We start from the raw sequence: 26,392 nt of genomic DNA, 5'->3' as shown, positions 1-26,392 counted from the left end.
AGGCGACGACTAGTTATTATAAGCGCCGTCGAACTAGGGGCTATCGAGCCTTCTACGCCCGAGGCCCTCTATAATGTCGTTATAAAGATAATTTAAGGGCAAACTAACCTTCTCTGTTAGAACAGGCGTCGCCTACTAGAGCTAGGAAGTAGTAGGAACCCTTTATTCGAAGGGTAGAACGCTACGGCGTACGTAGAACGCTTTAAGGATAACTTAGCCGAATACGGACTCGAAGAGGAGTCGGACTAGTACAAGGTCCGGTCCCTTACGAGGACTACTATTACTAAGCTTTACCGAACCCTTAGAACCCTAGTTAGCTACCTAGAAAAGGACGACAAGTCTAATGCCGACTAGGAGGTCTTTAAGTAGGCCTTTATAAGGGAGTATCGGGATCGCGATAGCCGTCGTATTAAAGGCAGTCGTACGTAGCTTAAGAACCTCTATATAGAGAGGCGCACCGAAGATAACGACCTAAAGGAGTACGTCCGCGAGTTTGTTAAGTTAGCGGACGGCATCGACTAGTAGGACCTCGAGAATTCTTAGAGAACGAGGCTACTCCTTAAAGGGTTGCCGTAGTCTACGGCTAAGCGTATCTTCCGTCGCTATAAGCTTAGCGAAGCTAATCCTAAGACCTTTAGGAAGTACAAAGAGGTCCTAGAGGCTGTTAAGGACGACATTAATAGCTCCGCTAATATAAAGAAGTTCATTTACGGCGAGGACCGGAATAACCTAGCCTAGGTAAGGAACGATGCCTCGGGAACTAGAGGGCCTAAGTTTCTTCCTAAATCGCAAAGTAGTCCTAGTACCGTAACTCCTACCGTTACTAAGCATTCTTAGGACGTTGCGGACTTAGCTAAATCCCTAGCCTAGCTCAATCTTAATACGAAAGTACTATAGCGAGTTAGGGAGGTTATTAATGCTAGTATACTAAAGGATGTACTACCGGTCTACTAGATTTCCGATCCTAACTACCCTAAGGCCCCTTTAGTTAACGTCTACGCTATGCGAAAGATCTGTTCTAACTTAGATAGTAAGTACTAGATATACGGCGGTTTCAAATATGTTTAATTAGACTGCCCTATCTAGAAAGAGCTTCTTAAGAGGAAGCTCGTTATATAAGTAAATAGTCGGTTCTACTATACCGATACCGGCGACAAGATTAACTTCGAGTAGGATCGTAGAGCTCCGAAGCTGCCTTAACTTAGGAGTCTTCTAGAGAAGAAGTATAGTAGCAAGATCGAGTTTAAGGATACTAGGAATAGTACCCTCGCCGCTATTACTAAACGAGAAACTTAGAAGGTTAGGGCAAAACAGGTTAAGGAGCGGAGCAGTAATAGTACTACTAAGCCTATTAAAGTCAACTTTGTATCTTAGGATCCGGACGCAGTTACTAATGTTTACGCGGTTACTAAGAACAGTATAGATGTCTACGCTGCTATACGGTCTTAGACCTAGTCCTAAAGCAAGGGCAAGAACCCTTAGAACCCTACTCGCCCTAGTACGGCAGCCCCTACTAGGGTACTAAAGAACAAGGCGGCCGACAAGGCTAAACAATAGCGCGAGTTAACCGTAAAAACTAAGACTCTCTAGACAGCTATAGACCGTACTGCCCGATCTAGCACTACACCTAGCACCGCACCTAGTACCCTACCTATAGAAAGCCTAGTCGTCCTAGAGACTCTAGAGGTCGATATAGAGGATGTTACTACCGACATTAGTAGCACCCTAGGTCTAGCTAACCCGCCGGCCTACAAACGAAAGTCAGCCGACCTAAAGAGCTTTCGCTTTAATAGGTACATAAAGAAGTATAGTGCCGGGCCTACTAACTCTTACGATACAAAGGCAAATACTCTCTTCTAGGCTTTATAGTTCCTAGACCTTAAGTCTAACGTATCTATAGGAGAGCTTCTAGCATACGGTTTGCCTACTAACCTATTCTAGAGCCGGATTCCTAACGATGCTACCTTTATAAAAGACCTTGCAGCCCTCCGACGCAAACAGGGGCGAGAGGACTATATCGACGTCTCTTCCCTATAGTTCCTTCCTAAATTTTTAGGGGCCTAGGAGTTAGTAGAAGGCGAATTAGTAACCTACGAGAGCTAGGAGACTATCGATAATGCTAACGAAGAGGGGATTAAGGAGATAGGCCGAGGGAATAATAATAATGCCGACCCTGCTTCGGTTTTAGTTTCTATTAAGGCTATCCGATTTACTAGCTAACAAATCGGTCGAGTAGGACCTCCTCGACCTAAGGAACTTTACTCTATCCCTAATAATATAGACCTTTCCGCAGTTACCCGTTCCTTTACCGTCGTTCCCGCTATCTATATCTAAGTTACTATCGGAAGCTGTAGTTAGCAGTTGCTAGCAATGCTTAATAATAGTTTAGAGTTACTTATTATAAGTAAGCGCTAGGCTAAATAGCTCCGACTGCTAATAAACAGAGATATTTCCCTTAGTATATAGGGAGTAAATAGGGAGGTTGCGCTAGTAGGTACCTGCTATAATGTTATAGTAGACGCTTTCGGTATATACTTTTCCTTTACCTTCTAGATTGCCGCTAACCCGAACACGCTAATCATTCTAGGTCGACTATAGTCTCGTATAACCTAGGGTGTCTAGCGCAACTGCGACGATAGCTCCTAGGAAGGAACTATCGCTAACTAGAAGGGCAACCGAGTCGTATTTACTAGTTATATCGGAAACACTAGCTACAAGTCCTACGAGGATATCCTTGCTACTTCTAAGCGCTCTTCGGGAAACGCTATAGCGCGGTTATAAGACCGGCAATCTGCGCTATAAGTTAATATAGCTTAAATAGGTTATATCTAGAGGTACGCCGCTCCGTACGACAAGGCTAGTTTCTAGGCTCTATACTAAGGAGACGAATACTCGAAGCGACAGCGAGCATAATAGTACAACGACTACCTAGTATACGAATCTCGGTAATAATGCTATCGTAGGTATCGCCGCCGGAAGCGGATCTACCCGAATCCGAACTAACTAATTAGAACGCCGAGCTAATGCTACCCCGGGGGTGTTATTAGGAATCTAACGTTTTCGCCGGAATTATAAATTAGGATTACTAGCTATATACCTACCGACTTAAGGAGACTTCTAATAAAGTTTACGCGCTGTTCTATTACGCTAATCTCCGGGCCTAACGTTAAAGAGAGAGAGCTCGGGTATTACGAGCGGTTAGTATATATACCCTATATAAGAGGGTAGCTAACAAGATCAAGCCCGTAAAAGGCAGCGTATACATAACCGATAGGTCTAATCCTAGCGGAAATCCTAACTAGCGACAAAAGTGCCTTAACCGCGAAGCGATATTAATACCTAGGGATAGTCTATACGACTAGAGGTATATTACTAAAAAGTTCTCCGCTATTCCTAGGGGATCGAGGCTAACGCCGGAGAGACTAGCGAACATTAAACCTAGTATCGAGCTTTCGGATCTCGAACTGGATTTGCTATACGAGCTTCTATACAACCGCGAAGCCGTATTAGTATTAGCTAGTAACCGGCCCTACACACCTAGGCTGAGTTTTGAGCCTACATAAGAGGCCTCCTTCTGCATTGTAGATAGAGCATCAACCTCGTATAGCACATTGTTTATATTACACTTCTACAATGCCTATATTGCAGGGCTCTAGTCATTAGCCTAAGCGACAGTCTCGTCATCCTATCTTGCTAAACATAGCTGCCTATATTGCTATAGGTCATGTTACCCTCGGTAGCCTGTACTATTGCTACGAGTGGTAGTGGTAGTGTTGGTTTCCGTCCTTTATTAGTATATAACTTTACGTATCTAGGCAGGATCAACCCGGAGGTTGCCCCTCTATAGAGGATCCGAACGATCGAGTATAAGCCTTAGGCTTACCTAGGGTTTAAGCTAAACCTAAGCCTAAGAGGTATAGTTAAGGACATAATACGGCAGCGTATAAAGGCTAGCACCTTAGAGCCTTCCTATGCCTCGTATCGCAACCTATACTTCCTAGTTTAGAAGAAGACAGCTCCTAGGGAACTAAAGAAGTACCGTCTAATTAACGCTATACAAAAGTTTAACGCAGTTACGATTAGAGATACTAACCTCCCTCCGGAGACTAATAGGTTCTCGGAAGCTTTTGCTAACTATATTGTAGCCTTACTAGTTAATGTTTTCTCGGGCTACGACTAGATCCCTCTCTATCCTAATAGCCGCGACCTTACTAGTTTCGAGATACCTCTTAGGCTGTATAGACAAACTACCCTTCTATAAGGGGCAACTAACTCCGTAGCCTAGTTCGTTCGTATTATAAACTAAGTCCTCGCGGCCTATATCTCCTATATAGCGATGCCTTTCCTTAACGACATTAGCATTAAGGGCCCTAAAACTAGGTACGATAATAAAGAAGTAGAGCCTAGCATCCGCAGGTTCTTTCTCGAACATATTTAGAACCTCGATAGTATCCTCTACGACCTAGAGCGAGCTAACCTAACGGTGTATAGGGAGAAGCTTTAGCTCCTATGCAAACGAATAAACATTATCGGGTTTGTAACTAATAAGAACGGCCGCTATCCTAATAATATACGGGTCCTAAAGATTGTGTCCTAGCCCGACCCTACCTGCTAGAAAGATGTCCGGATCTAGCTTAGAGTAGTCTCCTACTTCCGTATCTAGGTCGAAAACTTTGCGTTAGTATATAAGCCTTTATACGCCTTACTTAAGAAGGATGCAGAGTTTAAATAGACCTCTGTTTACTAAGCCGCTAAGGACGAGGTTACTAAGGCACTTGTTAGCGCGCCTACGCTTACCTCTATTAACTACTCGGAAGGCGCAGGTCTGCTAATTATTGCTATCGACTCGAGCGGGGAAGGCTACGGCGAGATACTAATATAGTGTAATCGTAAGGAGCCCTCCTTACGTTACCCTATCCGGTACGAGTCCGGTCTATAGAAACCTATCGAGGCCCGATACGATACTAGCAAGCGAGAGTGCCTTAGTATCTATAAGGCTCTTAAGAAGTTCCGACCTTAGCTCTTTAGAGTGTTCTTTTGCCTAGAAGTCGACGCTTAAACGCTAGTCTATTAACTTAACCGTATAGCCTCCGACCTGCCTAACTCTGCGATAGCTCGGTAGGTTACCTAGATCTATTTGTTTAATTTCGACGTCTTCTATATTCCTAGCAAGAAGCATACTAGACCGGATAGCCTTTCTAGAAGGCCTGCTATAGAAGAGGACATCGCCGAGATAATAGAAGAAGAGGATGTCGACGCGGTTATTAACCGCACCTTCTTTACTACCTTCTATATTAATGCTATACCGGTAATTACTAGGCCTACTGCCGACGACTAACCTAGTAACTAGCCTAACGAAGACCCTACTACTAACGATAAGGGCTAGGACGATACTAAGGCGGGCGAACTAGGCAGAGATAATATCCTTAATAGGGTCTACTCCGACGACTCCTATAACATCGCCTACTTCCTTACCTATACGAAGAGAGCTCCTAGTCTATTAAAGAGTTAATACCGTCGTATTATTCGCTATTCTCGGAGATTCCTTATTAAGGATCGTATCCTTTAGCGATAGGCTATAGTTAATGTACCGCTCTAGCGTATTATTAACGATCTAGTAGCCCGATAAGAAATCCTTCGTTCCGTTTACGATAAGCTCGGCTACCGGGCGGCAGAGGGCACCTTCGATATCCTTTGTCGTCGGTACTAGTAGGACGGCGTATAGGCCGATATCTCCCGCTACTATAAGAGCTGTCCTAAGTACAACTTTAGGAATAGCTACCGGCGTCTAGGAGAGCTACGTATCCCTGCTACCTAGTTAGTTAGGGAGCGGTAGTATAGCGATAGGGTCTATCTTAGCCGCAATAATAGCCTATATATTATTCGAGAGGGTCTTTCTCAATAGCCGGAGGCCTATTATTTCTATAAAGGTTGCGGTGCTATTAATGCTCGTAATATAGCTACCTTCCTGTTTAAGGATCTGTTTTGCCGCTAGGGAACACCTTACGAGGTTATCTTAGATAACGCTACGAACAATATAGCTAAGGAGGTTTAAGCGCTACTTATTTCGTACGGGGCGAAAAACGTTCGCATCTCCCCGTACTATCCCTAATCGAATGCTATTATTAAGCGCAGCTATCGGTCGTTAATTAATGCCCTATCTAAGATAACTAATAGTGGCGACAGATTAGTTCCCATTTCTACCCGCGTCCTAGCCCTTCTCTAGGCGGACCGAACTACTATCGTCGATACGACTAGACTTATACCGGCGGAACTTATAATTAGGAGGGACGCCGTTCTTCCTATTAAATTGTCCTACTATACGCACAGCGTTTACGATTAGGGGTCTGTTCGTACTAGGGCAGATCTTCTTGCCCTACGGGCTAAGGCTCTTAAGGGTATAACTACGACTTCTTAGAAGGGTCTTACTCGACAACGTCGCCTTTAGGAGGAAGCTAAGCAGTATTTTAATAACTATAATGCTATTAATTAGGAACCTCTAAAGGTTGGCGATATAGTCCTTCTATACCGGTCCGAACTAGAGTATAGTTACTTCTATAAGCTAGCCTTTAAGTGGAAGGGTCCTTATAGAGTAAAGGAGGTCCTTTACTCGGGTTCCGTATACCTCCTTTAGGAGCTAGATAGTGCTACTTTAAAGTACTCTCACCCTCGGGCTAATCTAAAGAAGATCGTTAAGTTACGCGAACCTACCCGCCCTCCGCCGACCGAGGAGGAAGTTAGTGCCTCTATAGACCCTCTACCGTCCTTAGATACCTATCGGGAGGAGGATCCTACCGCTATTATAGATCCTATTCTGCCTAAGAACTATACCTATCCCTAGATTCGCCTTAGTAAGCTATTAGGAATAACTTAAGAACAAAGGGAGGGTTATATAAGAATTAACTATATATAGAGCGTTTCCGATATTAATTCCGATTCTAATAGTAAACTAGACTTCTAGCTATCTAACTCTAACTCCGAGGAACCTAACTAGTCTAGCGATAAAGACCGCCTAGAATTATAGCTAGACGACCCCGAGACTAAATAATTGCTTGCTCTTCCTTACCTCTGCCTGCCTCTACTACGTTACTTCCTTACTCTTATCGATCGTTCTTCGCGCTGTTAATATAGTACCGCCCTATACCTTTAGTCCTTACCTATTGTCTGTTCCTACTAATGTTTACGCTCTCGTTTATTGCTTTTGGTTTATCCTATTATTGTCTTTTGCTTTTGCCTTTACCTTCGATTAATGTTGCTATAACTTTATTCCTTCGCTCTTGTTTCCTTAGATAGAACTGTACGAGGCGTGTTTTCCTAATAATACCCCGGGGGTAGTATTAGGAAGATAGCCGAACCTAACCCCTCTACCCTTCTAGAACTACTTCCCTCTAGATTCCTAGACTCTAGCAACCTTCCTTAAGTAACAACGATAATAAGATACTCTGCTAGAGGATATTCCTGCCCTAATTAGTACTAGCTATATAGGACACTAAGAAAGGGAGGATCCCTCTCCCTTCCTAGCTCTTAGATAGATATAGTAACCTAGGCCTATAGCCTCTAAGAATAGGGACCTTAGGCTACTAAGCTTAGTATCTAGAAGAAAGAAGAACGTACGGGCTACGTTTATATACCTGCTACTATAAAAGGTAATACTACATCTACAACGATAGTGCTATAGGCTAATACAAGCTGCGCTAGGCCTAGGCGATTTGCTCCTAGTTACCGAGCATCTCTAGAGAAAAGCTAATACTACCCCGGGGGTATTATTAGTCCCGCTAGCCTTACTACTATAGATTACTACTAGGTACTCGAACTAACTAGTTACATTTCGAGTGTGCGGGAATCTACGAAAGCTAGAGGTTAATAAAGGCGCGTAGTCGCTACTAGCAATTAGCTAGATCGATTGTCAAACTTTAGCCGCCCTACTAACAAAGGAGTCTCGTATATAGCTTTACTTTTTAGGGTCTATATATAATCGTTATCCGTTTGCTTTACCGGAATATACGGACTACGCTACCTTCGTACCCTATTTAAGGCGAGCTTTCTAAGCTCTTTCTTCTACTCGAACACTAACTAACTTACTACCGCCTACCCCCTCCTCCTCCTTCTATCTAAACCCTTCAATTATTATTAATAAGCTACGAACGTTTTTGTAAAACTCGTTACTAACTCCTTTCCGCTCCGGTCGACTAAGATGTCTTCCGGCGCCCTAAATCCGCTAGGCGCTAGTAGTAGTAGCAACCTACTAGCCCTAAACCTAGGCGTACTAGTCCCGATCGAAGCCCTATCCGATAGCGCCTTAGCTACTGCAACTAGCCTCGAGTACTACTTCTAGATCGTTACCGCCCTTAAAGACCCTTAAGAGAAGATCTAGAACGCTCGTACCCTACTACGCGTTATTAATAGGAATATTAAGAAGGCTGCTATCTTAGTTACGTACGGTATAAACAACTTGCGTTAGTCTATCGGTAAGCGTGTCTTTAAGCGCGAGGTTCTTAACGATATAGATATCGAATAAGCCTTTCCTATCGTCTATAGCCTCGAGACGGCCGGTACCTAGATTCGCTTGCGCTTTAAGACCCTCGACTAGGCCTTCGAATATTAGGGAGAACTAAGCAGTCTTCCTAAGAGCCTTGTTAATTTCGCCTACGGTAGATAAGAGCGTGCTAAGTAGGTCTCTTCGTTCGTTAATAAGTACAAGGTCCGTCGTTAAGGCGCCGAGCACCTTTCCCGCACTATAATCTATCGTATATCTACCGCTAGTAAGAAGGTAGGTAAGTAGTTACTTAACTTGTCCTTTACGCTTAACGACTTTACGATATCCTACTAGAAGAAGTACTACGATGCGATTGTCTAGGTCGATCTTAACGTATAGACAACTAAGGATCTACTAAAAGAGAAGGGCTATCGTATTAATAGTGTAGGTTTTATTGTCGAAGGTTAAGAGGCTCCTATCGTTAATGTCCTTAAACGCAAGGCTCTTCGCCTAGAAATAGAGGCCGATACGGCTACTAGTCTCGCGCTCGCTACGGAGATATAGGCTTAAGACCGTCGCTCGACCCGCAACTATAAGGTTCCTTAGGAAGTTAAGGACGAGCGCGCTAAGGCCGAAGTAGCGCGTAAGAAGGTATTGTATGCTCGCTAGGCCCTCCGCAAGGCTACTAAGAAGTATAGCGCCCCTTCTAGTACTAACTATAGTACTAACTATAGTAACTCGGATATTAATATACTAGATATACTACTAGAAGATGTCTCCTCCGAAGGCTCCTTTAGCGAGCGTAGAGATAGAGGGCTCTCGCCGATCCTATTAACTAAGAATATCTATAGTTCTTACAAGGGCGACTCTATTGCGTACCTTATTACTAAGATCGATATAGTTCCTAAAGCCGTAATAGGCGAAGCTTCTACTGCCCTCTCTATCTATTAATAGCTCGACGACCTTAGTAAGCTAGGAGAAGAGCCGTTCTCTATATATGCTAACTATATTAAGAAGGCCGCTAAGGTCTATAGTCTCTATACTAGTACTAAGGCGAGTGTCCTCGTCGGCCGCCTATTAAAGATTAGTCGTAAGGTTCCTAATTAAGACGCCTTCGCTGCCCTTAAAGCTAATTAGGCCTATACTAACTAGTTTCCTAGACGCCCTATTGCCGCCCCGATATCTCTAGGACTCTACGCGTTTAACCCTACTAGTGCTATTACTCGCGCCCTTACGCTAACGGATCGCTAGAGCAAGTTCGTTACCGGTATCCTTAGCTAAGGCACTTCCTTCGACCGCTTTCGCTAGACTAGTAATACTATCTTCCCTTAAGTCTTTAGCTAGTTATAAGAGCCTCGTAGAGTATATCTTCCTTTCCTTATCGACCTAATATAGGAGGAGTTTGAAATGTACCTTTAGTATATACGTGCGATACCTAAGTCTAAGCAGGAAGGCCGCAATGCCCTTTAAACTTATAGTATAAGCAACTAAATCGTCCGCTAGCACCCTACCCTATAGCTCTTAGCTATCGCCCTTCGACCTAATTACGTATACAAGCTTATCTCCGTCCCTAAGCCTACTAAGTTCTTTAAGGTTAGCGGTACTTACGAAAACTGTCCTTCTAAGGAGTCTGCTCGTCTCGGATAAGATATAGTTAAGCTCGCAGCTAGCGAGGGTGCTAGTTACCTACGTATTAAGGTCTGCCTTATATCTAAGGATAAGACTAGCTACTCTACTATTGTCGAAGGTATATATTAGCCCGAGGTCTTTGCGAACTAGGTTAAGAAGCTTAAGGCTCGTAGCCTAGTCCTACTAACTAAGATCGGTAAGCTTACTAATAAGTACCTTACCGACGACGACCTCGACTACATATTCGATAGTTAGCCTAATAGTAAGGGGCGCAAAGCGGAGTAGATCCTTAACCCTCTAAAGGAGTGCGAGGTCTCTATTTAGATACTATATCTACTATATAGTAATCTAAAGACTAAGAGTAACCGTATATTAATTAACCTAGGCTACTCTCGCGTTATTAACGGCACTAAGGTTAAGGGCTACGAGAACTTAACAGTCTCTTAGGTTGCTAAAGCGTACCGCAATCTAACCGCCCTCCTAGCCTCTAACTCCTTCGTACTATTCGCTTTCCCTACGGCTATCTTAGTCGAAGGCCTCGGCTACATCTCCGACGCTCTAGTTAGTAGGATTCCTTAGTTAAGTTACGTTGTTTAGAACGAAGTTAAACAGATCCTCTAGCTTAATAACGAGGGACTAAAGGAATATCTATACGATTAGGAGAAAGCTACGACGGAAAAGGCTATTAACCTCCTCGTTAATTAAGCTTTCTACGAGGGATAGTACTTCGGTACTAATAGCTTCAACGCGTGCGGAGGAGATTTCGAGAGCCGACTAGCAGATAAGGTTATTGCTAGTAAGGATTACGGCGCGTTAAAGCAATAGTAAGTCTGTATAGTGTTGCTTAGGAAGTTGTTTTTGTATAATTATAGTATCTAGGATTAATGCTACCCCGGGGGTATTATTGCGGAGTTCTAAGAATAGCCTTAACTAAGAACGCTAAGGATGCATATATATTTGTTTTAAGCGCGCGATGTAAAGCGTATCTAGTCAGATACGAAGAAAGGGAGGGATATTAGCTAGTAACCGGCCCTATACCTATAGGCCAGTTTTGAGCCTATATAAGAGGCCTCCTTCTATATTGTAGATAGAGCATCAACCTCGTACAGCACATTGTTTATATTACACTTCTATAATGCCTATATTGCAGGGCTCTAGTTATTAGCCCAAGCGATAGTCTCGTTATCCTATCTTGCTAAACATAGCTGCCTATATTGCTATAGGTTATGTTACCCTCGGTAGCCTATACTATTGCTACAAGTAGTAGTAGTAGTATTAGTTTCCGTCCTTTACTAGAAGACAGTAATTAAGAGAATAACTAGCCGCTAGTAGATGCTACAACTAATAAGGAGGTAACTAATAACGAGTTGTAATATAGCTAAGTTAGCTTTAACACTTTGGCTTAGTCTACATTTAACTACAACCGTTAGAAAAATTCCGGCTATATATAAGAAGCATAATTAAATAGTATAGATCTATATAGGACATATAAATTAATTAGTATCCTTTAAAAGTAGTGCATTCCGACTATACTATCGATATTAGTAATATTATAGACTAATACCGGAAGTCGCTCGGACTCGCTTCGCGGGGTCGGCAAAACTCTCGGCTATACCTGCGGCAAAACTAAGCCAACTTTATATACTAAGAACACTATATAACACCGTTCTCTCTATATAAATAAGGGCGCTATCTTTCTAGTCGATATTGTCGGTATATTATAAAAAAAAGATCGTGCTAATTAGTATAGTAGTTGCTTAGTAATTCGATTTAGTGCTAAAAGCCGGCTTGTAGACTATATATCGGACCTCTAGCTACAGCTCGAAGCTCGAGCGACTTTACGAATTCGAGCAAATTCTATACCTAGATTTATAATATAATAACTATATATCCGATTAACGTTATTCTTTTTTTAAAAAGTACTAAACGAGCTAGTTTCTACGATAGGAAAGAAATTACTATAATAGCGTTAGTATAGGCGTATATAATAATTAGCATTATCAAATCCGAAGGAACGCTAAACTAAGCTCGGAGCTTACCGAGCTTCCGAGCTAGCTTAAAGACATAGCTTAGCGGCAGAGTCTGCATTCCGGAGGTAACGACGGCGAGCAGGTGTTTACTATATAATAGTCGTACCGACGGAATTTTTATATTACTATATAGCGCCGACCCTAAGCTTCTATTCTATATAATAATAATATATATAAGTAGTATATATAGCTTATAATCGCTAGTATAGATTTTCTAGTATATAACAGCTCTTAAAGATAGCTATATAGTCAACCCTATTGCTAAATTAACGATAACCGAGGCGTAGAAACGCCTTAAATTTCGAGATCTAGTCGTCCTCGCTATAAGTTAGTATTAACTAATAGTAGCGCCTTATCTAGTATTTTAATAGCCTAAAGGTCTTCTTAATTAGTATATAATTAGGCGAATACGGCGGTAGAAACACTACCTTTATACCTGCCTACTCGTAGTATAGGTCGACGATAATATCGCGACTATAGGTTGCGCAGTTATCTATAATAATTACACTTCGTAGACCTAGAAAGCGACTACACTTCGGTAGTATACTAAATTAGAGCTAGTAGATAAAATCCTCCGTCTTTATACTGCCCTATTTAACTAGCTTATCCTCGAGATAGCCGTCTATTATATAAGCTAGTAAGAGACTAAACCTCTCGGAATAGTAAAGGTGTTGCTTATCCCTCGTAGGTATACCTTTTAGTACCTAACCTCTTCGTCGGTAAGCTACTTTATCGCTTATATACGTCTCGTCGATATAGACTATTTAGTACGCTACTAGCGTCTATATATACGCCTTATATATCGCCCTTGCGACTAGGTCTCTTTAAAGGGCCGTTCGCGATACTAACTTATATAAGAATTGCTTATTATTTAATAGGCGCGCAATCGTCCTATCTAATACCTATATTCTTATTTCCTTAAGCAGATAATACTATATTTCCTTATATTACAGAGTCGGCGTCTTAACTAATAACTCGAGTATAAAATCGCGCGCCTATAGGTTGATTGCTCAAGGTCGACCGCCCTTCTTCGGCTATATATCGCCTATATTCTTCTACTACTTAATTTGTACGTAAATAGCCGTCCGCGAGCCTCGTCTATCCGCTAGTAATAGCTTTACAACCTCTTCTAGCGGCTAGAGGTCGTCTAAACAGTGCTAGATTAGGTTATTATCTTGTCTAGTAAGCCGAGGTATAGCAAGAGCGAGGAATGCGTAGAAACGCGTAGAATTCGGTAAAAATCGATAAGAATTAGTAGGTAGTAGTAACAACACCTTAATATAGTCTATACTACTAAAAAAGCGACGACATATAGTACAGAAAGAGCGTTGGGAAACATAGAGAATACGATTATCGATTACTATAGAGATTGCTAACAAATAGTAGTAGGGGTTCCCCCGCAATCCCGACCCTTTTGACTCTTAGAATATCTACCGGCCAAGCCAGCAATAACAACAATATCCGCAGCCATACCATCATCTTGCTACCCCCATGGGCCCCATCGCACTCTTCTCTTCACCCCGGCGTGTTGACATTATCGCCTCCCCGCTTCCTGCTCCACTATGACTATGGCGAGACGCACAAACAATTATTAATGCGAAGGCGGAGCATGGCCCGCTATGCTCAGTCGGTCGTGCCCCTTGAGGAGACGAACGGATCATTTTCGGGGCTACAGTGGGATGTGCGTATCCACGAGTATGAGGAGTCGGGGTATGGCGATGCCGTCCGATGACTTTTCACTTCGAAGGCTGCCTGCGAATGTCTCCAAGTCATGGCGTTCCTGAAATTGGCTACTGCCTTCCTTCTGGCAGTCTCATCTTCTGCTACGCCCTCAGGCCATCATCACGAAGAGCCAGACTGGCAAATTCTGGTTGGTGGACAGAATACAACCGTCAAGCCTGCCTTGATCTCAGGCAATGGCAAGCTGAATGGCGGACGCGGCACAGTCGACATCACAGACATCAGCGAGAGGATCACCAAAGTCTCCATCAACACGACTTACGACTTTGTCGGCGCACGTTTTACCGCCAATGAATCGGAAAGGTTTTTCGGTGTCTGGGAGTACCCCTGGTCTGGTAGTCTAGACAATGCTGGCATTTCCTACGACTTCAAGGGCATTGGCAATTCTAAAGGTGTCCACTGGGCAAACGCTCGAGCCCCGTTCTTCTTCTCTGATGCCGGATGGGCTGTCTACGCCGATACTCTAACGATGGGCTCGTTCAACTTCAGCGTGCCTGTCCATCCGCAGTTTATATTCAACACCAGCAGCCTGGTATACTACATCATCAAATCTGATCGCAAGAATGAACATGGCATCAAAGGCATCTTGGAGGACTACGCCAAGATAAGTAATACGATTGGCATGCCGCCTGATTCGAGTTTTGGCCCGACTTTCTGGAGTGATGACTTTACGCAAGACTTTCACGAAGGCGTGACTAATGCCGAAGAGAACTATTACGATGTTGTCAACCACCTGTACGACAACCAGATCCATGCGACGGCGATGTTTGCAGATCGGCCATACGGCACTGTAAGCGCTTCCGTATCACTCTCGCTTCTGCCTCAAATGCTGACGTCGTGTTTCTAGGGTAATTACAGTGAGTGATTCTTCCCTCTGACATTCGAATGAGCTTTCTGACTTGCTCTCAAGGCTACGGCAATTTCGACTTCGATCCTGTCTTCTATCCGAATCCTCAGGAGTTCATCGCGAACCTATCCTCTTGGGGCTTTGATTTTCAAGTCTGGGCAGCGAACCGTGCATTCTACCAGACCGAACTCTTCAACACAAGCGACGAAAATGGCTGGCTGTTCCCTGGAATCGATCCAATCTTCTTCCGAGGTCCAGCGCTCAACCTCAGCATACCTGAGGCGTACGAATATTTCAAGCAACGTCTCGAGTACTTCCCATCAATCGGCGTCAAAGGTTACAAGATCGATCGAGGGGAGGAGGAAGAAATGCCCGGTAAGTAAAGAGAGCTGATGATATTTATGGGCGTTACTGAGAGGTCCTAGTGTACGAGCAGAATATCCAGATGACTCTCTTTGAGCAATTGTGCTACGAGACCATGATAGAGAAATGGGGAGAGAACGTCTTCTACAATTTTGCTCGCAGCGTAGTCGATAGGTCTCGGTCGACCACAGCGGTCTGGAATGGCGACAGCTGGGCGAATTTCACCGGACTTTCGTACAGTGTGGCTAGTGGCATTCGATCAGGTCTCATCGGCTTTTCGCAATGGGGCAGCGATACGGGAGGCTATATTCGCAAGTCAGCGGACCCTAACGAGGCAGTTCCCAGCGAGGAAGTATGGGCTAGGTGGATGTGGTTCAGTGCCTTCTCTCCAGTGTACGAGATCATGATTGGCACGAATCATACGCCATGGTATCCGCCGTACACCAACGATCTTGTGCAGGTGCTTAAGCAGACGACGGACGTGCATCACGAGCTGTTGCCAACCATCAAGTCGTAAGTACCTTTCGAGAAACTTGATAGTAGGTTAGCTCGCTAATCTTCTGGCTATAGATATACATACCAGGCACACAAGACCGGCCTTCCAGTGATGCGAGCCGCTTTCCTGGAAGCACAGAATGACCCCAAAGCTTTCGAAATTAACGACGCATACTTCTTCGGAGAAGACCTGTACACCGCGCCAATCGTCACGGCAGGTGGTGAGCGTTCGATCTACTTCCCGAACACAGGCCGGAAGTACCTCGAATACTTCGAAAAGAAAGAGCTTTACGAAGCCGGCACTACTACGAGTGTCTCCATCGACACGAACACCACACCAGCATATATTCTGGAGGGCGGAATCATCGTCAAAGGTGATATCTTGCAGGGTAACAATAAGTGGACCGAGGACTGGAAGCCTTCCCTGACCATTGAGATCTACCCATCGCCAAAAGTGAGGACCAAGCAATCCAGCTACTACACGGGTAGCAAAGAAGTCCTCATCAAAGCGCACACGGATGCCAGAGCACGACATGTGAAGGTAGAATATGGGGCGTTGGAGGTCGCGGGTACCATTGTTCTATTCACGAAGGACGGCAATAGAACGGTGGAATTGTGCGCCGAAGGCGGCACGGCAAGCTTTGAAGATGTGACCAGCCTGTTCGACGAATAGATGAGAAAAGAGATATTTGAGCTCATTTTGAAGAATCAAGACCAATGAGGTATGTGGTCTTGATGTAGAGTTTGGAAAAACGACAGGAATATACATACTGCCAGGCACGGCATATACACAGTACGGTATTCTTCTTCTCGCCACTCTCGTGTTCATACGAAAACGACCCATAGAATCAAATCTCCTAGAAACTCATCGTGCTCTTCACAAAGGTCTCGAAGGCACAGCAAGGTCCCAAGCTAGGCGGAAGAATATACCCAGCTGCATCTTAAAACAAATAGGACTTCTCCTTGCAGACTTACATTTGGACTCAAGAAGCCGTAACACCAGACCCTACATGCTCGGATAGACTGATCTCTGAAATCGATCACAACTGTGTACCTGCCTGCATCACAAGCGAGAATCTCGATGTTAACGGGATGTGATCGACTACATGCACACGAAACCACGTGCTAATGCTATAGGCTGCCTGCATCATAGGTACGAGTCTCAATGTCGATAGGATGTGATCAAGTGATCAACTACATCCACGAAACCACGTGCAAATGCTATAGGCTGCCCGATGAAAACTGCCATGTCCGATCCCTTCCCGTGCGTGAGGAGGAACGAAGCCTGATCCTACTATGCGGGAGACAACGAGACCCGACAGTTGCGAGAGCACTGTCAATGTGTGGATTTGATTTGACACGCTGTATTTCGTTGTAAAACAGTGCTAGCTCTTGAATGCCGTCTGAGATCTATGCGCGAAGCGATCTTGTGTCACCCTGGTCTGAGCCGATATAGCATAGAGGTATCATGAAGCTTGACATGAGAAAACAGCTTGTGTGCTGGCTGCTGGTGTCGGTCGTGGTGAACGTGCGTGTTGGGAATTGGTGCGAGTGTCTTCACTGGGACTTCTGGAGGCGTCAGTTACGGTGTCAGAGCTGGCCACTACTGTATGCTTCTCACACAGCTTCGTTTCAGTATGAAGTGTGCCATACTGTAGCTGGATATATCATGAATCGATGGGTTGCGCAAAGGCGCGTTGGAAAGAGAGAAGCAAGCAGTGAGTGAGATGCAGAAGAGAAGGTCCACCGTCCATTGGAATGGTGAGAGCTTGGCACGGAGTCCAGACTTCGACTTCGGCCTCACCCATCTCCAAGGCATTCGATCTTCCAAGCCCACCTGTATACCGCCAGTCCTTTCCGAGAATGCCTTTCGAGATCTACGCAGCGATTGCTGTTCTGGTTGTTGCAACCGCACTGCCCTCCTATCCGATCCGGCCATTATCGATCAAGTCCGAATGTGCGACCTACTGCCATGATCTCGCGTCGTCGACAGTCGTTGAGATGACGCCAAACACAAACCGAGTCGGCCTGCAAATCGCAAAGCGGTCGCGAATAGCGGGCGGTTTTTTATCGAGCTCGTCCCGGAATTGGCTTGACGGCGTGGACGCATCATGGCAAAGAACGATCGCGGAGCGGAGCTGTTATACAGCGAATTTCTCAAGAGTCTGAATGAAGCAAATACAAAATTGGTAAATTGTGTAGCAGGAGACCATGCGCGCACCACGCGCGTACGAATCTCGGTCCTGCCCAGCGCGTAGATCAACATCAGTATTTCATCGGGTATCGCCGGATAAAGATGTACCTAAGGTATACTCCAGTCGTTTATTAGAGCTCTCCCCACGATCCCATGCTTCGAGGACAAGGATCTGGCCCTGCTATTAGTCAGGTCAACCTTGGGCGAAAAGTTACCGCTCACTCTTCTCTCATGCGAGCTTGGACGGTGGTAAGACGTCCACTGGCAACTCTCTCCCCCATTCGACTCTCCCATCGGCAAGTCTACACACACAAGAGAGAGAGAGAGAGAGAGCCAGCGTTGACCATGGGATCCATCGATCAGACCTACGGGGTCTTCCGCTATGTTGAAGCCGATCTATCCATAAACGCGGAGGATCGTGCCATATACGCGCCACCAGCGCCGAAACGGATCCAAGAAGAGACTCTGCCTGTGCATAACTTTTGGATTTCAGACGATGCCGCAAAGGGGAACGAAGGCCTCGATGTACAAGCCTTCACTTATATTAAACACACTTCGGTCCTGTCCGGCGATGAGTTCTTCGAAGGGACCAACTGCGAAGATGTATACGCCCCAGAGTGCATCGAACTGATCTTGAAACTCACAGGAGCGAAGCGCGGCGTTGTGCATAATGTTGCGTTTCGGAGGGATCTGGCTACGAAGCAGACGGACTTATCGTTCGTGCCGCCCAGAGGAGGAGCCATGGACCAGGCGATAGCGAAGCTTCCCAAAGATCGACTATTAGGTATGATGCGCTGAGGTGACAAACGTCAATGCTTCTAACTAAAACCTGGTCATTCCCAGTCACCGGTCGAGAGGGCAAAGGTCCAAATGAACCAGCCCGCCAAGCACATGTCGACATGACACTCGAGGGCTTCCGACGTACTTTCCGCGAAGCCCGCCGGGACATCACAGCAGCAGCACAGCACATCATTGACGCGGAAGAACTCAAAGCTACCGGTCACGATGTCAAGGTGCCACGATACGCCAGTTACAGCGTGTGGCGTCCACTGAAGACAGTCAAGCGTGATCCCATCGCCGTCCTTGATTGGCGTTCCGTCGATAAAAGCAAAGAGATTCAAAAGACCGAGAACCGAATCCCGAGCGAGATGAATTCCTCTGGTGACTATGTCATCGAGGCCTTGACCGCCGTGCCTCCACAACATCCTGAACATCACCGATGGTATTATGTTCCAGAGCAGAAGCCGGATGAGGTTCTCATCATCAAGTTTGCAGACTCGGCTGCGGAAGATAACAAGGATATCGCAGAGTTCTGCGTGCATGTGAGCCCGGAGATTCCCGGGACTGAGAATGAGGAATGTCGACAAAGCGTTGAGTGTCGGGTATATGCCTTTTGGGAATGAAAAAGCTTCGTCCCGTGGGCATCGATGTTGGAACTTAGGAAAACCAGAATGTGCGGAACGAGAAAAACAAGGCGTCGTCGAATTCTACACTGTACTACACTCGACAACAATCTCCCCTTCACCATCAGGCTGTTCAAAGCCCTGGACATACATTTCGAAAATTTCTGTCGATATTTCTAACGCCGAGTTAGCGTTGATCTCCATCTCCCTCCTGCGCTGGATTCTTTCCCAAAGCACTTCACGCGGCACCTTCAGATGTACCAGTACCCATCTGCCGCCATTCCGCTCTATCATTCGTTTGAACTCGTCTCGGTCTTCCTTGGCATAGAAGGATCGGTCCAAAACCACATCGGATTCGCCATTGGCGAGGAAAGTTCCGAGAGATTGTCGGAAGATGATGTCCGCTTCGTCCTGGTATTCGCTATATTTGTCTGGGCTGTAGTCGATGTTCCAGATGCCGTGCCGTAATGCCACGATCTCGTCGATGGACAATCGTTGCATGCTAGGTTTCTGTCGCAGGAGTTCTTTGGCGAGTGAGGTCTTGCCGGCGCCTGCTATGCATAAATCAAAGTGCTTCTGCATAATGCATGGTGTGAGGATGATGTAGTACCTGCTATGCCACAAGTCATTAGGACTACTGGTCTTGGGTCTTCGGGAGACCTTCTCAAGCTTGATAGAAGTTCATGGACGACCTCTGTCGGGCTGCCCTGTCGAAGGCTCATCATGATAAAGCTGAACGGCTCAGAAACCCAGTATCCACGTCAATATCTGTCGATGAGGGACGTGTGACTAACGATAGAAGTACCTAGACCATGTACCGAATGACTCATCTCGCGCTTCAGATCTTGCCATTCTTGCACATAATACCGGGCAAGTCTGCAGATCTTTAAGATTATTTCCAGATCTTACCATCATGGACCACGACGCAGTCCTTGACTTCCGGGTCGTACATTCTGCCTTCGACGAAAGCTGTCATGCCTTTTCGATTTATGGCCTGCAGCGTTTGGATAGTACTTCCAGAGAACCATGCAACGTGGCTAGTGACGAGCAGATTCGGCACCTCCTCTTCGCCCTTGCTGAGGTCTGGTAAGAGCGGCGACGTACCGGGTCCGCCAGGCTCTGTATCAAGAACATCCGTAGCAGCACCAAAAATTCTGCCCTCGCGGAGAGCAGTAGCTAATGCAGCTTCATTGACGATGCCACCTCTCGCCATGTTCACCAAGAGTGCATCTCGACGCATAGTCTCGAGTTCTGCTTTACCGATCAGGTTGATCGTGTCCTGATCACGCGGACATACAAGTACTATAGTGCTACTCCGCTTGAGCACGTCTTCGAAAGCGACTCGACCGCCTCTGGTGGTAGTAACACCTCTTCGCTCCGCGACCAGAATCTCTTTGAACCCAAGGGCTTTGCAAAGCATCTCGATCCGTTTGCCCAGGGCGCCATAGCCAATGATGCCAAGAGTTTCTTGCTTGCAGCCAAGAGGCGGACCAGCAGGCCAAATTTTCTTGGTAAGACTGTTGGTTTGTATCCACTCATGACTGGTCTTGACATTGCGATCAATGACCCCAACCCTCTTCCGGCTTGCGAAATATAAGGCAAGGAAATGCTCTGATACCGCATCGATGTTTGCACTAGGTGCATTGATGACAGAAATGCCGCGTTTGGCGCAGTACTCCTTATCGACCCAGCCCATACCGGTTGCGAGGACCGCTAGCAGCTGAAGATGAGGTGCAGCGTCCATATCTGATGGTTTCACGTCCACCACATTCGAGATGACAATCGTAGCTGGCTTGATTCTCTCCTTGATCTCACCCGGACTGGTCTTCTGGTACTTGTCCATTGTGTAGTCGAACGGCATAGTTGCCAAGGGCAGGTGTACTGCTTCCAGAAATACAATGTGATGTTTCTCGTATCCGGGTGGAAGGGGCGGTAGCTGTTGGATCGACCAAGTCTCCTCTCCATCGATCGTACAGGCTCCATATCCAGCCATTGTCTGAAGTGTGCGGCTCTCGAGAGGTCCGTCTCAATGATTCTCGACGTCCTCGTGGCTATATCTCATGCCTCAACAGCCATTTGCACAGCCGACGGTAGGCGTAGCTTGTAGAGGTGCAAAACAGCATTGAAGCTGCCCACCGGCCGAAGTGCGGGCGCTCAGATGAGACCCACACCTACGCAACGCGCCTTGGCGACCGAACAGTGCCAACATCACCTCCTTCGAGGTCGACATCCTCCTCTTCGTGTTCGAAAATTGACTGGTTGATATGAGCAACTCACTGAGCAGATCGACAATGAGGTCTTCTCTGTCGCGGAGACAGGCCCGCCCACTCCGAATACCTGCCTCTCCTACTGGTATCGGATCTCGCGGCAAAGGATTTGTGTCAGCAACGCCCTCACGGCCTGCAGACTCATGGCACCGCATATCGATAGTCATTTCCAGGCTATTCAGTCCACGCTCCTTCGCTGAGCCCACACGACAATGCCGACGAGATCCTGTCTTCTGCGTGCGAGATAAAGGCCTAGATGCTGAAGGACCATAACCTGCTGCTCCGAGCGAGGTCTTTCTCAGACCAAGTTACATGTATCTGGCGATGTGCCGAGGCATTTCTTCTCTGGAGATGCTGTCGTTTCATAGGTCCAACGGCCCTGAATCGGTCTCAAGCACCAATTGAGATCTGGCCTTGGCGGATGACGCCGGGATGTCCGTGATATGTAAGCTTCACCTGCATCGACTGTGACGAAAGAAATGCAAGCAAGCTCCGTATGATCCGCGTCTTCATAAGTCGCGTGCCTCGCCATTGAGGCGTGGGGACAATCCTTTGACTTTCTTTCAGCTCAAAGCCCGTTCTCAAAAATGTGTTCCCGAACACTGACGATAGCATCTCTCGTGGCCATTGCCAGTTTAGTGACCGCGCAGAATGCGACTCTGGAGACAGGACCAGGCCCGTACCCTTCTGGAGAAGCCTCAAGGTTCGCAAATGCCAGCGCTCAGGCAAGCAAGACTGTCAAGTTCGATCTCTGGCCGTCGCAGACGAACAACCCAGCGCCAACATGGAGTTGGGAGACGAGAATCGAAGAAGGCACTGTTGAAGACTCCGAGATTCCTAATGCCGTTCAGCTCAATACGGTATTCTCTTTCTCATGGGGCGACGGGGATTTAGCCTCCACCGTAGCACAGCACATTGGACAGCTCGATCCGCAAAACTTCTGCGTTACCGTTGTCGACAGCCTCTTCCCAGCAGGCACAACAAATGCTTATGATACGGACACCGAAGACAATGCTAGTGATGGTAGCTGTTCCAAGCCGCTGAGAGGCCGATGCTTGGACGCCATAAACGACGCTTTCGCGAAAGCCGATGCAGATGAGAATGGATGTCGAGGTGGAAATCTTGACTTATCCTCAATTCATCAATGCGATTGGAGTTTCGAGCATCACTACTCAGCTTCCACATACAGCGCGTACATCTTTGATCAAACCAACATGAAAGTGTCCACTGACAATCCTTAATCAGATCTCCTACGAAATTCCACAGCCGCTCAAGCCGCCAATAACACGTTTCCCCTTCAAAGCGGTGAAGGTTTCGCGCACATCACTAGCGACACGTTCGACAGCTCCAACCAGACCCTTGTGACTCGGCAAGAAGGCAAGCTTCAGATGATCATCATCGATTCTGGAAATGTCCATCAGCCCTTGTGCATGCGAGTGAATGCCAGTGAGCATGCGCGTGGATACGCTACGGGGGCGCTCGGCAACTCTGGCAATAACGCCGGAATCAACTTCTGGCTTATTGGTGCAGCTGGAATCGCCGCTCTGGCTTACATGCTTTGAGATGACCTCGTCCTAATCGATCAGCGACACCTGGTCATTGGCAAGGTTGTTCATCAGCACCAGTCGAATGGAAGAGCAATGATCGTGGGAGTGTAGCACGGATAACAGATGTACATATCAATGAATTAATTCCATGTAATAGAATTATGACATGTCAACAACATATAAGCCTGAAGGGGCATTCGCGTTCAGCTCTATCCAAGCATTTGCTGGACTACCTTTAGGGAGCCAAGGCTAAGCTTTGAGGCATTGAGGCATATCTATCATTTCATGAGAGCCACCTTGGCATTCGAAGATCAAACGATGTTTCACTCCGTAGCAGCGGGTACGACCAAGCACCATGATCTAGCCAGAGCACAGGTCTCCACGACCTGATCATCAACATCTAGGCATTTCTGCTAGGCGGATGTGATCTGACAGGTTCCTTCGTGCGCCCTCATATCACAAGCTGGGCCACACGACAGCTCAGAGTTCCAAGCATGACCACGATAGAGAAGCAAGCACTTCTAGTCTTGGCGAAGGAGAGTTGTCCTGCATTCACAAAAATGTATATCAACTTGCAGCGTTCGCTGCTCGACCTGTCGCAGCCTTTCATCATGATCGCATGTCAACCTCGACTCTCGGCAACACTTCGGATGCTTTATTGTGTTTGCAGAGATCTTCTTGGCAGCAACAATGAACGAACAGACCAAGGTATCCGGAGGGTGGGCGGCAGGAATGGAAGCCGCGGATAAGGCTGCCATTGCTTTCTTGCTCAGAGTGTGGCCACAGTCTTGGCGTGCGTAGCTGCATCGAGCCCTCGCATTGCGGATGTCATGTCTGAGCAGGTGGTGGTGGTGGTGGTGGTGGTGGTGGTGGTGGTGGTGGTGTTTCTGCAGTCGATGGTGCAGAGATACCAGTCTTTACTCTTGGTAGAGGCGCCATGCTGACCATCTTTTCGACCGTGCTGTGCATAGCATACCGCTTGCCTCAAGTTGGGGTTTTCGGAGCGACTTGGATCTCATCGACTTCGATCCGGGTCTCACTGCTGGTCTCTGTGACCGAGTCCTTGGCATCGATGACATCGACTTTGATTTGCGGATCTGATGTGTTCTTTGGCATTGGATTTGGATCCTTACTGACATCCCAAGGATGTGCTTTCCAGCACCCTTCCGGGAAGTCTTCCTCGCAGTTGAAAATGCGGAATGGATTTCGGCGCTTTTGCAAAGCTGGCTGTGGATATGGTGTTATTGGGACCGAGACCGCGCCGACGCGTGAATTGCGAGAGCATGAGCAATTCGAGTTGTTGGGTGTGTATCCCCCGCTGTCGAGCGCGGTGGCCCAGTGAAGTACCAGGATGCAGAATAGGACTACAAGTCGTGTTAGCGAGCGGCCAGTTGTAGATCATAGACTAATTCAACGCACTGTCCGCATTGCAAAGCATGAGGCAAAGCCATCCCGGCTCTCCTCCGACGGCCATGAGAACTGTCAGATTCACAACGCTTGACGCCAATGTTACGCAGCTGCCAACGAAGGTCCGGAGGGCGAGGCTTCTCATTTTTCCAGTTCCGTGTCGATAGCTGTACATTTCTGCCACAATGTTTGGTCAGTCTGGCATTGAAGGTGATTCGTCAGAGTACTACTTACTGCGTAAAGGTATGATGAAGAGGATATTGAGATACCCGTTCACAACAACCTCAAAGATAATAAGAGGCATCATCGCGCGCTTCTCCATCCCAATGATGCATTTCCCTTTCGTGTCAATGAACGATATCCTCCTACGTCGCCCATCAGCCATTCCGAGCTTAGAAGACAGCTGAGGCTGTACGTACCAGATAAAATTGAGGACCACAGCAATTGCATATGGTAGGAGCATACCAAAGCAGTTGAACAGGTATAGACGCGACTCTCTACGCCGCTTGAGACCTCCTCTCACGATCCACTGGCGTGAGTCAGCAGGTGGTGCAGCAATAGCATGTTTGGATGGTACGACATACTGCTTTCTCGACCAAGAAGGTGTAGATCAGCACTTTGGTGCTCATGTAGCAGACCAAACACAGCAGGATCGCGCCATCACAAAGGCCTTCGGACGTGTTGATGCCGATGTGCTTGATTAAGGCGGTAGTAAATATGAAGAGGAACGAGTCAATGTATATGACGAGTAGGAGCAAGGCAGACAGCGGTATGCGGTTCCACTTCTGTATCCGCTCCAGACGCCTGGTCAGACATGCTCCGAGAACCGGGAGTGTGATGAGGTTCAAGACCATCTAACGTTACAGTCATCATAAGCGAGCCGGTCATTGCTCTCGTGCGGAAGCTAGATGCGTTGACTTACCGATGTTATTTTCGCAGCTGGCGGCACCGGAGCTGGCGTGTAGGGACCATCAGCAGGCTTAGGGTCGCCGAAGAGGCTGCGAACTAGTATGTGCCCAGGCGAGATCTCGTCCATGGCAGTACAGAATCGCGTATCGGATTCCTAGTTTGACGTTTGAACGCTGAGGAAAGGGCTAGTTCTATCTCAAGCAGTGGTCGAGAATGAAAGCGCACCGTCTTCTGCAACTGGTCAGGCCACCAAGCTCAAGCTCAACAACGGCACCTCACGCTTTTGTGGTGGAGGATTTTCGTGCCGAGATAGCAGGCTTTGGTGGCGCAGGGTATTTTGCGTGCAGAGCAACGGCGAATGCCTACCAAGCAGGTGGAACGCGAGACACGAGAAGCCAAAAGGAAGGTGTCAATCAGCTGTATTCTATCCTTTCTTTCCGTGGCCACAGTAGTTGGTGATCTTTGCGAGCGCTCTGGTAGAACTAGGCGGGCTCGCGGTCAACGAGTCCAGTCTCCCGATAAAGCATTGCCGCAGTGGCACAAGGTTAAAGGTCGAGACGATATTGAACCTACTAATGCGGAAGTGTACGGCGTCTTCGCGCATCGGAGGGCTATTACTTTTACGCTTAACAGTGAAGCCGAGTTTTCAATTGGCCCAAACCCTTGCTAGCCCCGAATGGGGGAAAGAGATAGCCTTCCGATGCGCGAAGACAAGACGCTGTATTCGTCCTCGGGCAGGGAATTTGGGCAGGGTTCTCAAGTCAATGCCACGTGAAGTCCAGCTCGCACCAATGCGGGACGTTGACGTGACGTGAACGTCGTTCGGTACTGCCGCATTTGCCAGATCGTCATGGGGGCAGTCGGGACAAGGAATATGTATTTAATGACGAACCATTCGCGTGATCGTAAATCTCGATTTCTTCATGAAGAGTACATGCACCAATGCCGGTGGCGATGGGGTAGTTTGCGTTGCATTCTTGGTAGAGTAACTGGAATTGTCGGTGAGACAAGTGAAGACGAAAGAGCAAGTGTGTTGGCCGCTGGTATACCAGGTATTGTCTCAGCTTTTCTACACGAGTCTTGAT

General features: G+C 46.8%; 5 protein-coding genes across 5 annotated transcripts; 2 read left to right on the top strand and 3 right to left on the bottom strand.

Moving 5' to 3' along the window:
* Positions 1–13,906: 13,906 nt before the first annotated feature.
* Positions 13,907–16,395, top strand: MYCFIDRAFT_216355 (glycoside hydrolase family 31 protein; the record flags this gene model as incomplete). The annotated part of the gene is made up of 5 exons (XM_007931778.1): positions 13,907–14,665; positions 14,723–14,732; positions 14,786–15,097; positions 15,208–15,598; positions 15,656–16,395. 5 exons carry the CDS (start codon positions 13,907–13,909, stop codon positions 16,251–16,253), a joined length of 2,070 nt encoding a protein of 689 aa, XP_007929969.1. The 3' UTR covers positions 16,254–16,395.
* A 1,679-nt stretch (positions 16,396–18,074) lies between these two features.
* On the top strand, positions 18,075–19,177 carry MYCFIDRAFT_87426 (uncharacterized protein; the record flags this gene model as incomplete). Its single annotated transcript, XM_007931777.1, has 2 exons — positions 18,075–18,558; positions 18,618–19,177. Exons 1-2 carry the CDS (start codon positions 18,120–18,122, stop codon positions 19,175–19,177), a joined length of 999 nt encoding a protein of 332 aa, XP_007929968.1. The 5' UTR covers positions 18,075–18,119.
* A 102-nt stretch (positions 19,178–19,279) lies between these two features.
* MYCFIDRAFT_23523 (uncharacterized protein) lies at positions 19,280–19,729 on the bottom strand (the record flags this gene model as incomplete). The annotated part of the gene is made up of 1 exon (XM_007931407.1): positions 19,280–19,729. A coding segment is annotated over one exon (450 nt), but the record flags the coding sequence as incomplete, so codon positions are not given.
* A 445-nt stretch (positions 19,730–20,174) lies between these two features.
* MYCFIDRAFT_99955 (uncharacterized protein) lies at positions 20,175–21,083 on the bottom strand (the record flags this gene model as incomplete). Its single annotated transcript, XM_007931776.1, has 1 exon — positions 20,175–21,083. A coding segment is annotated over one exon (909 nt), but the record flags the coding sequence as incomplete, so codon positions are not given.
* A 2,892-nt stretch (positions 21,084–23,975) lies between these two features.
* MYCFIDRAFT_79705 (uncharacterized protein) lies at positions 23,976–25,434 on the bottom strand (the record flags this gene model as incomplete). The annotated part of the gene is made up of 6 exons (XM_007931775.1): positions 23,976–24,355; positions 24,411–24,575; positions 24,633–24,763; positions 24,818–24,927; positions 24,983–25,252; positions 25,321–25,434. 6 exons carry the CDS (start codon positions 25,432–25,434, stop codon positions 23,976–23,978), a joined length of 1,170 nt encoding a protein of 389 aa, XP_007929966.1.
* Between the last annotated feature and the right edge of the window lie 958 nt (positions 25,435–26,392).

The sequence above is a fragment of the Pseudocercospora fijiensis genome, assembly GCF_000340215.1.
Source record: "Pseudocercospora fijiensis CIRAD86 unplaced genomic scaffold MYCFIscaffold_8, whole genome shotgun sequence".
Classification (NCBI taxonomy): Eukaryota; Fungi; Ascomycota; class Dothideomycetes; order Mycosphaerellales; family Mycosphaerellaceae; genus Pseudocercospora; species Pseudocercospora fijiensis.
This window is presented reverse-complemented; position numbering and strand designations above follow the sequence as displayed.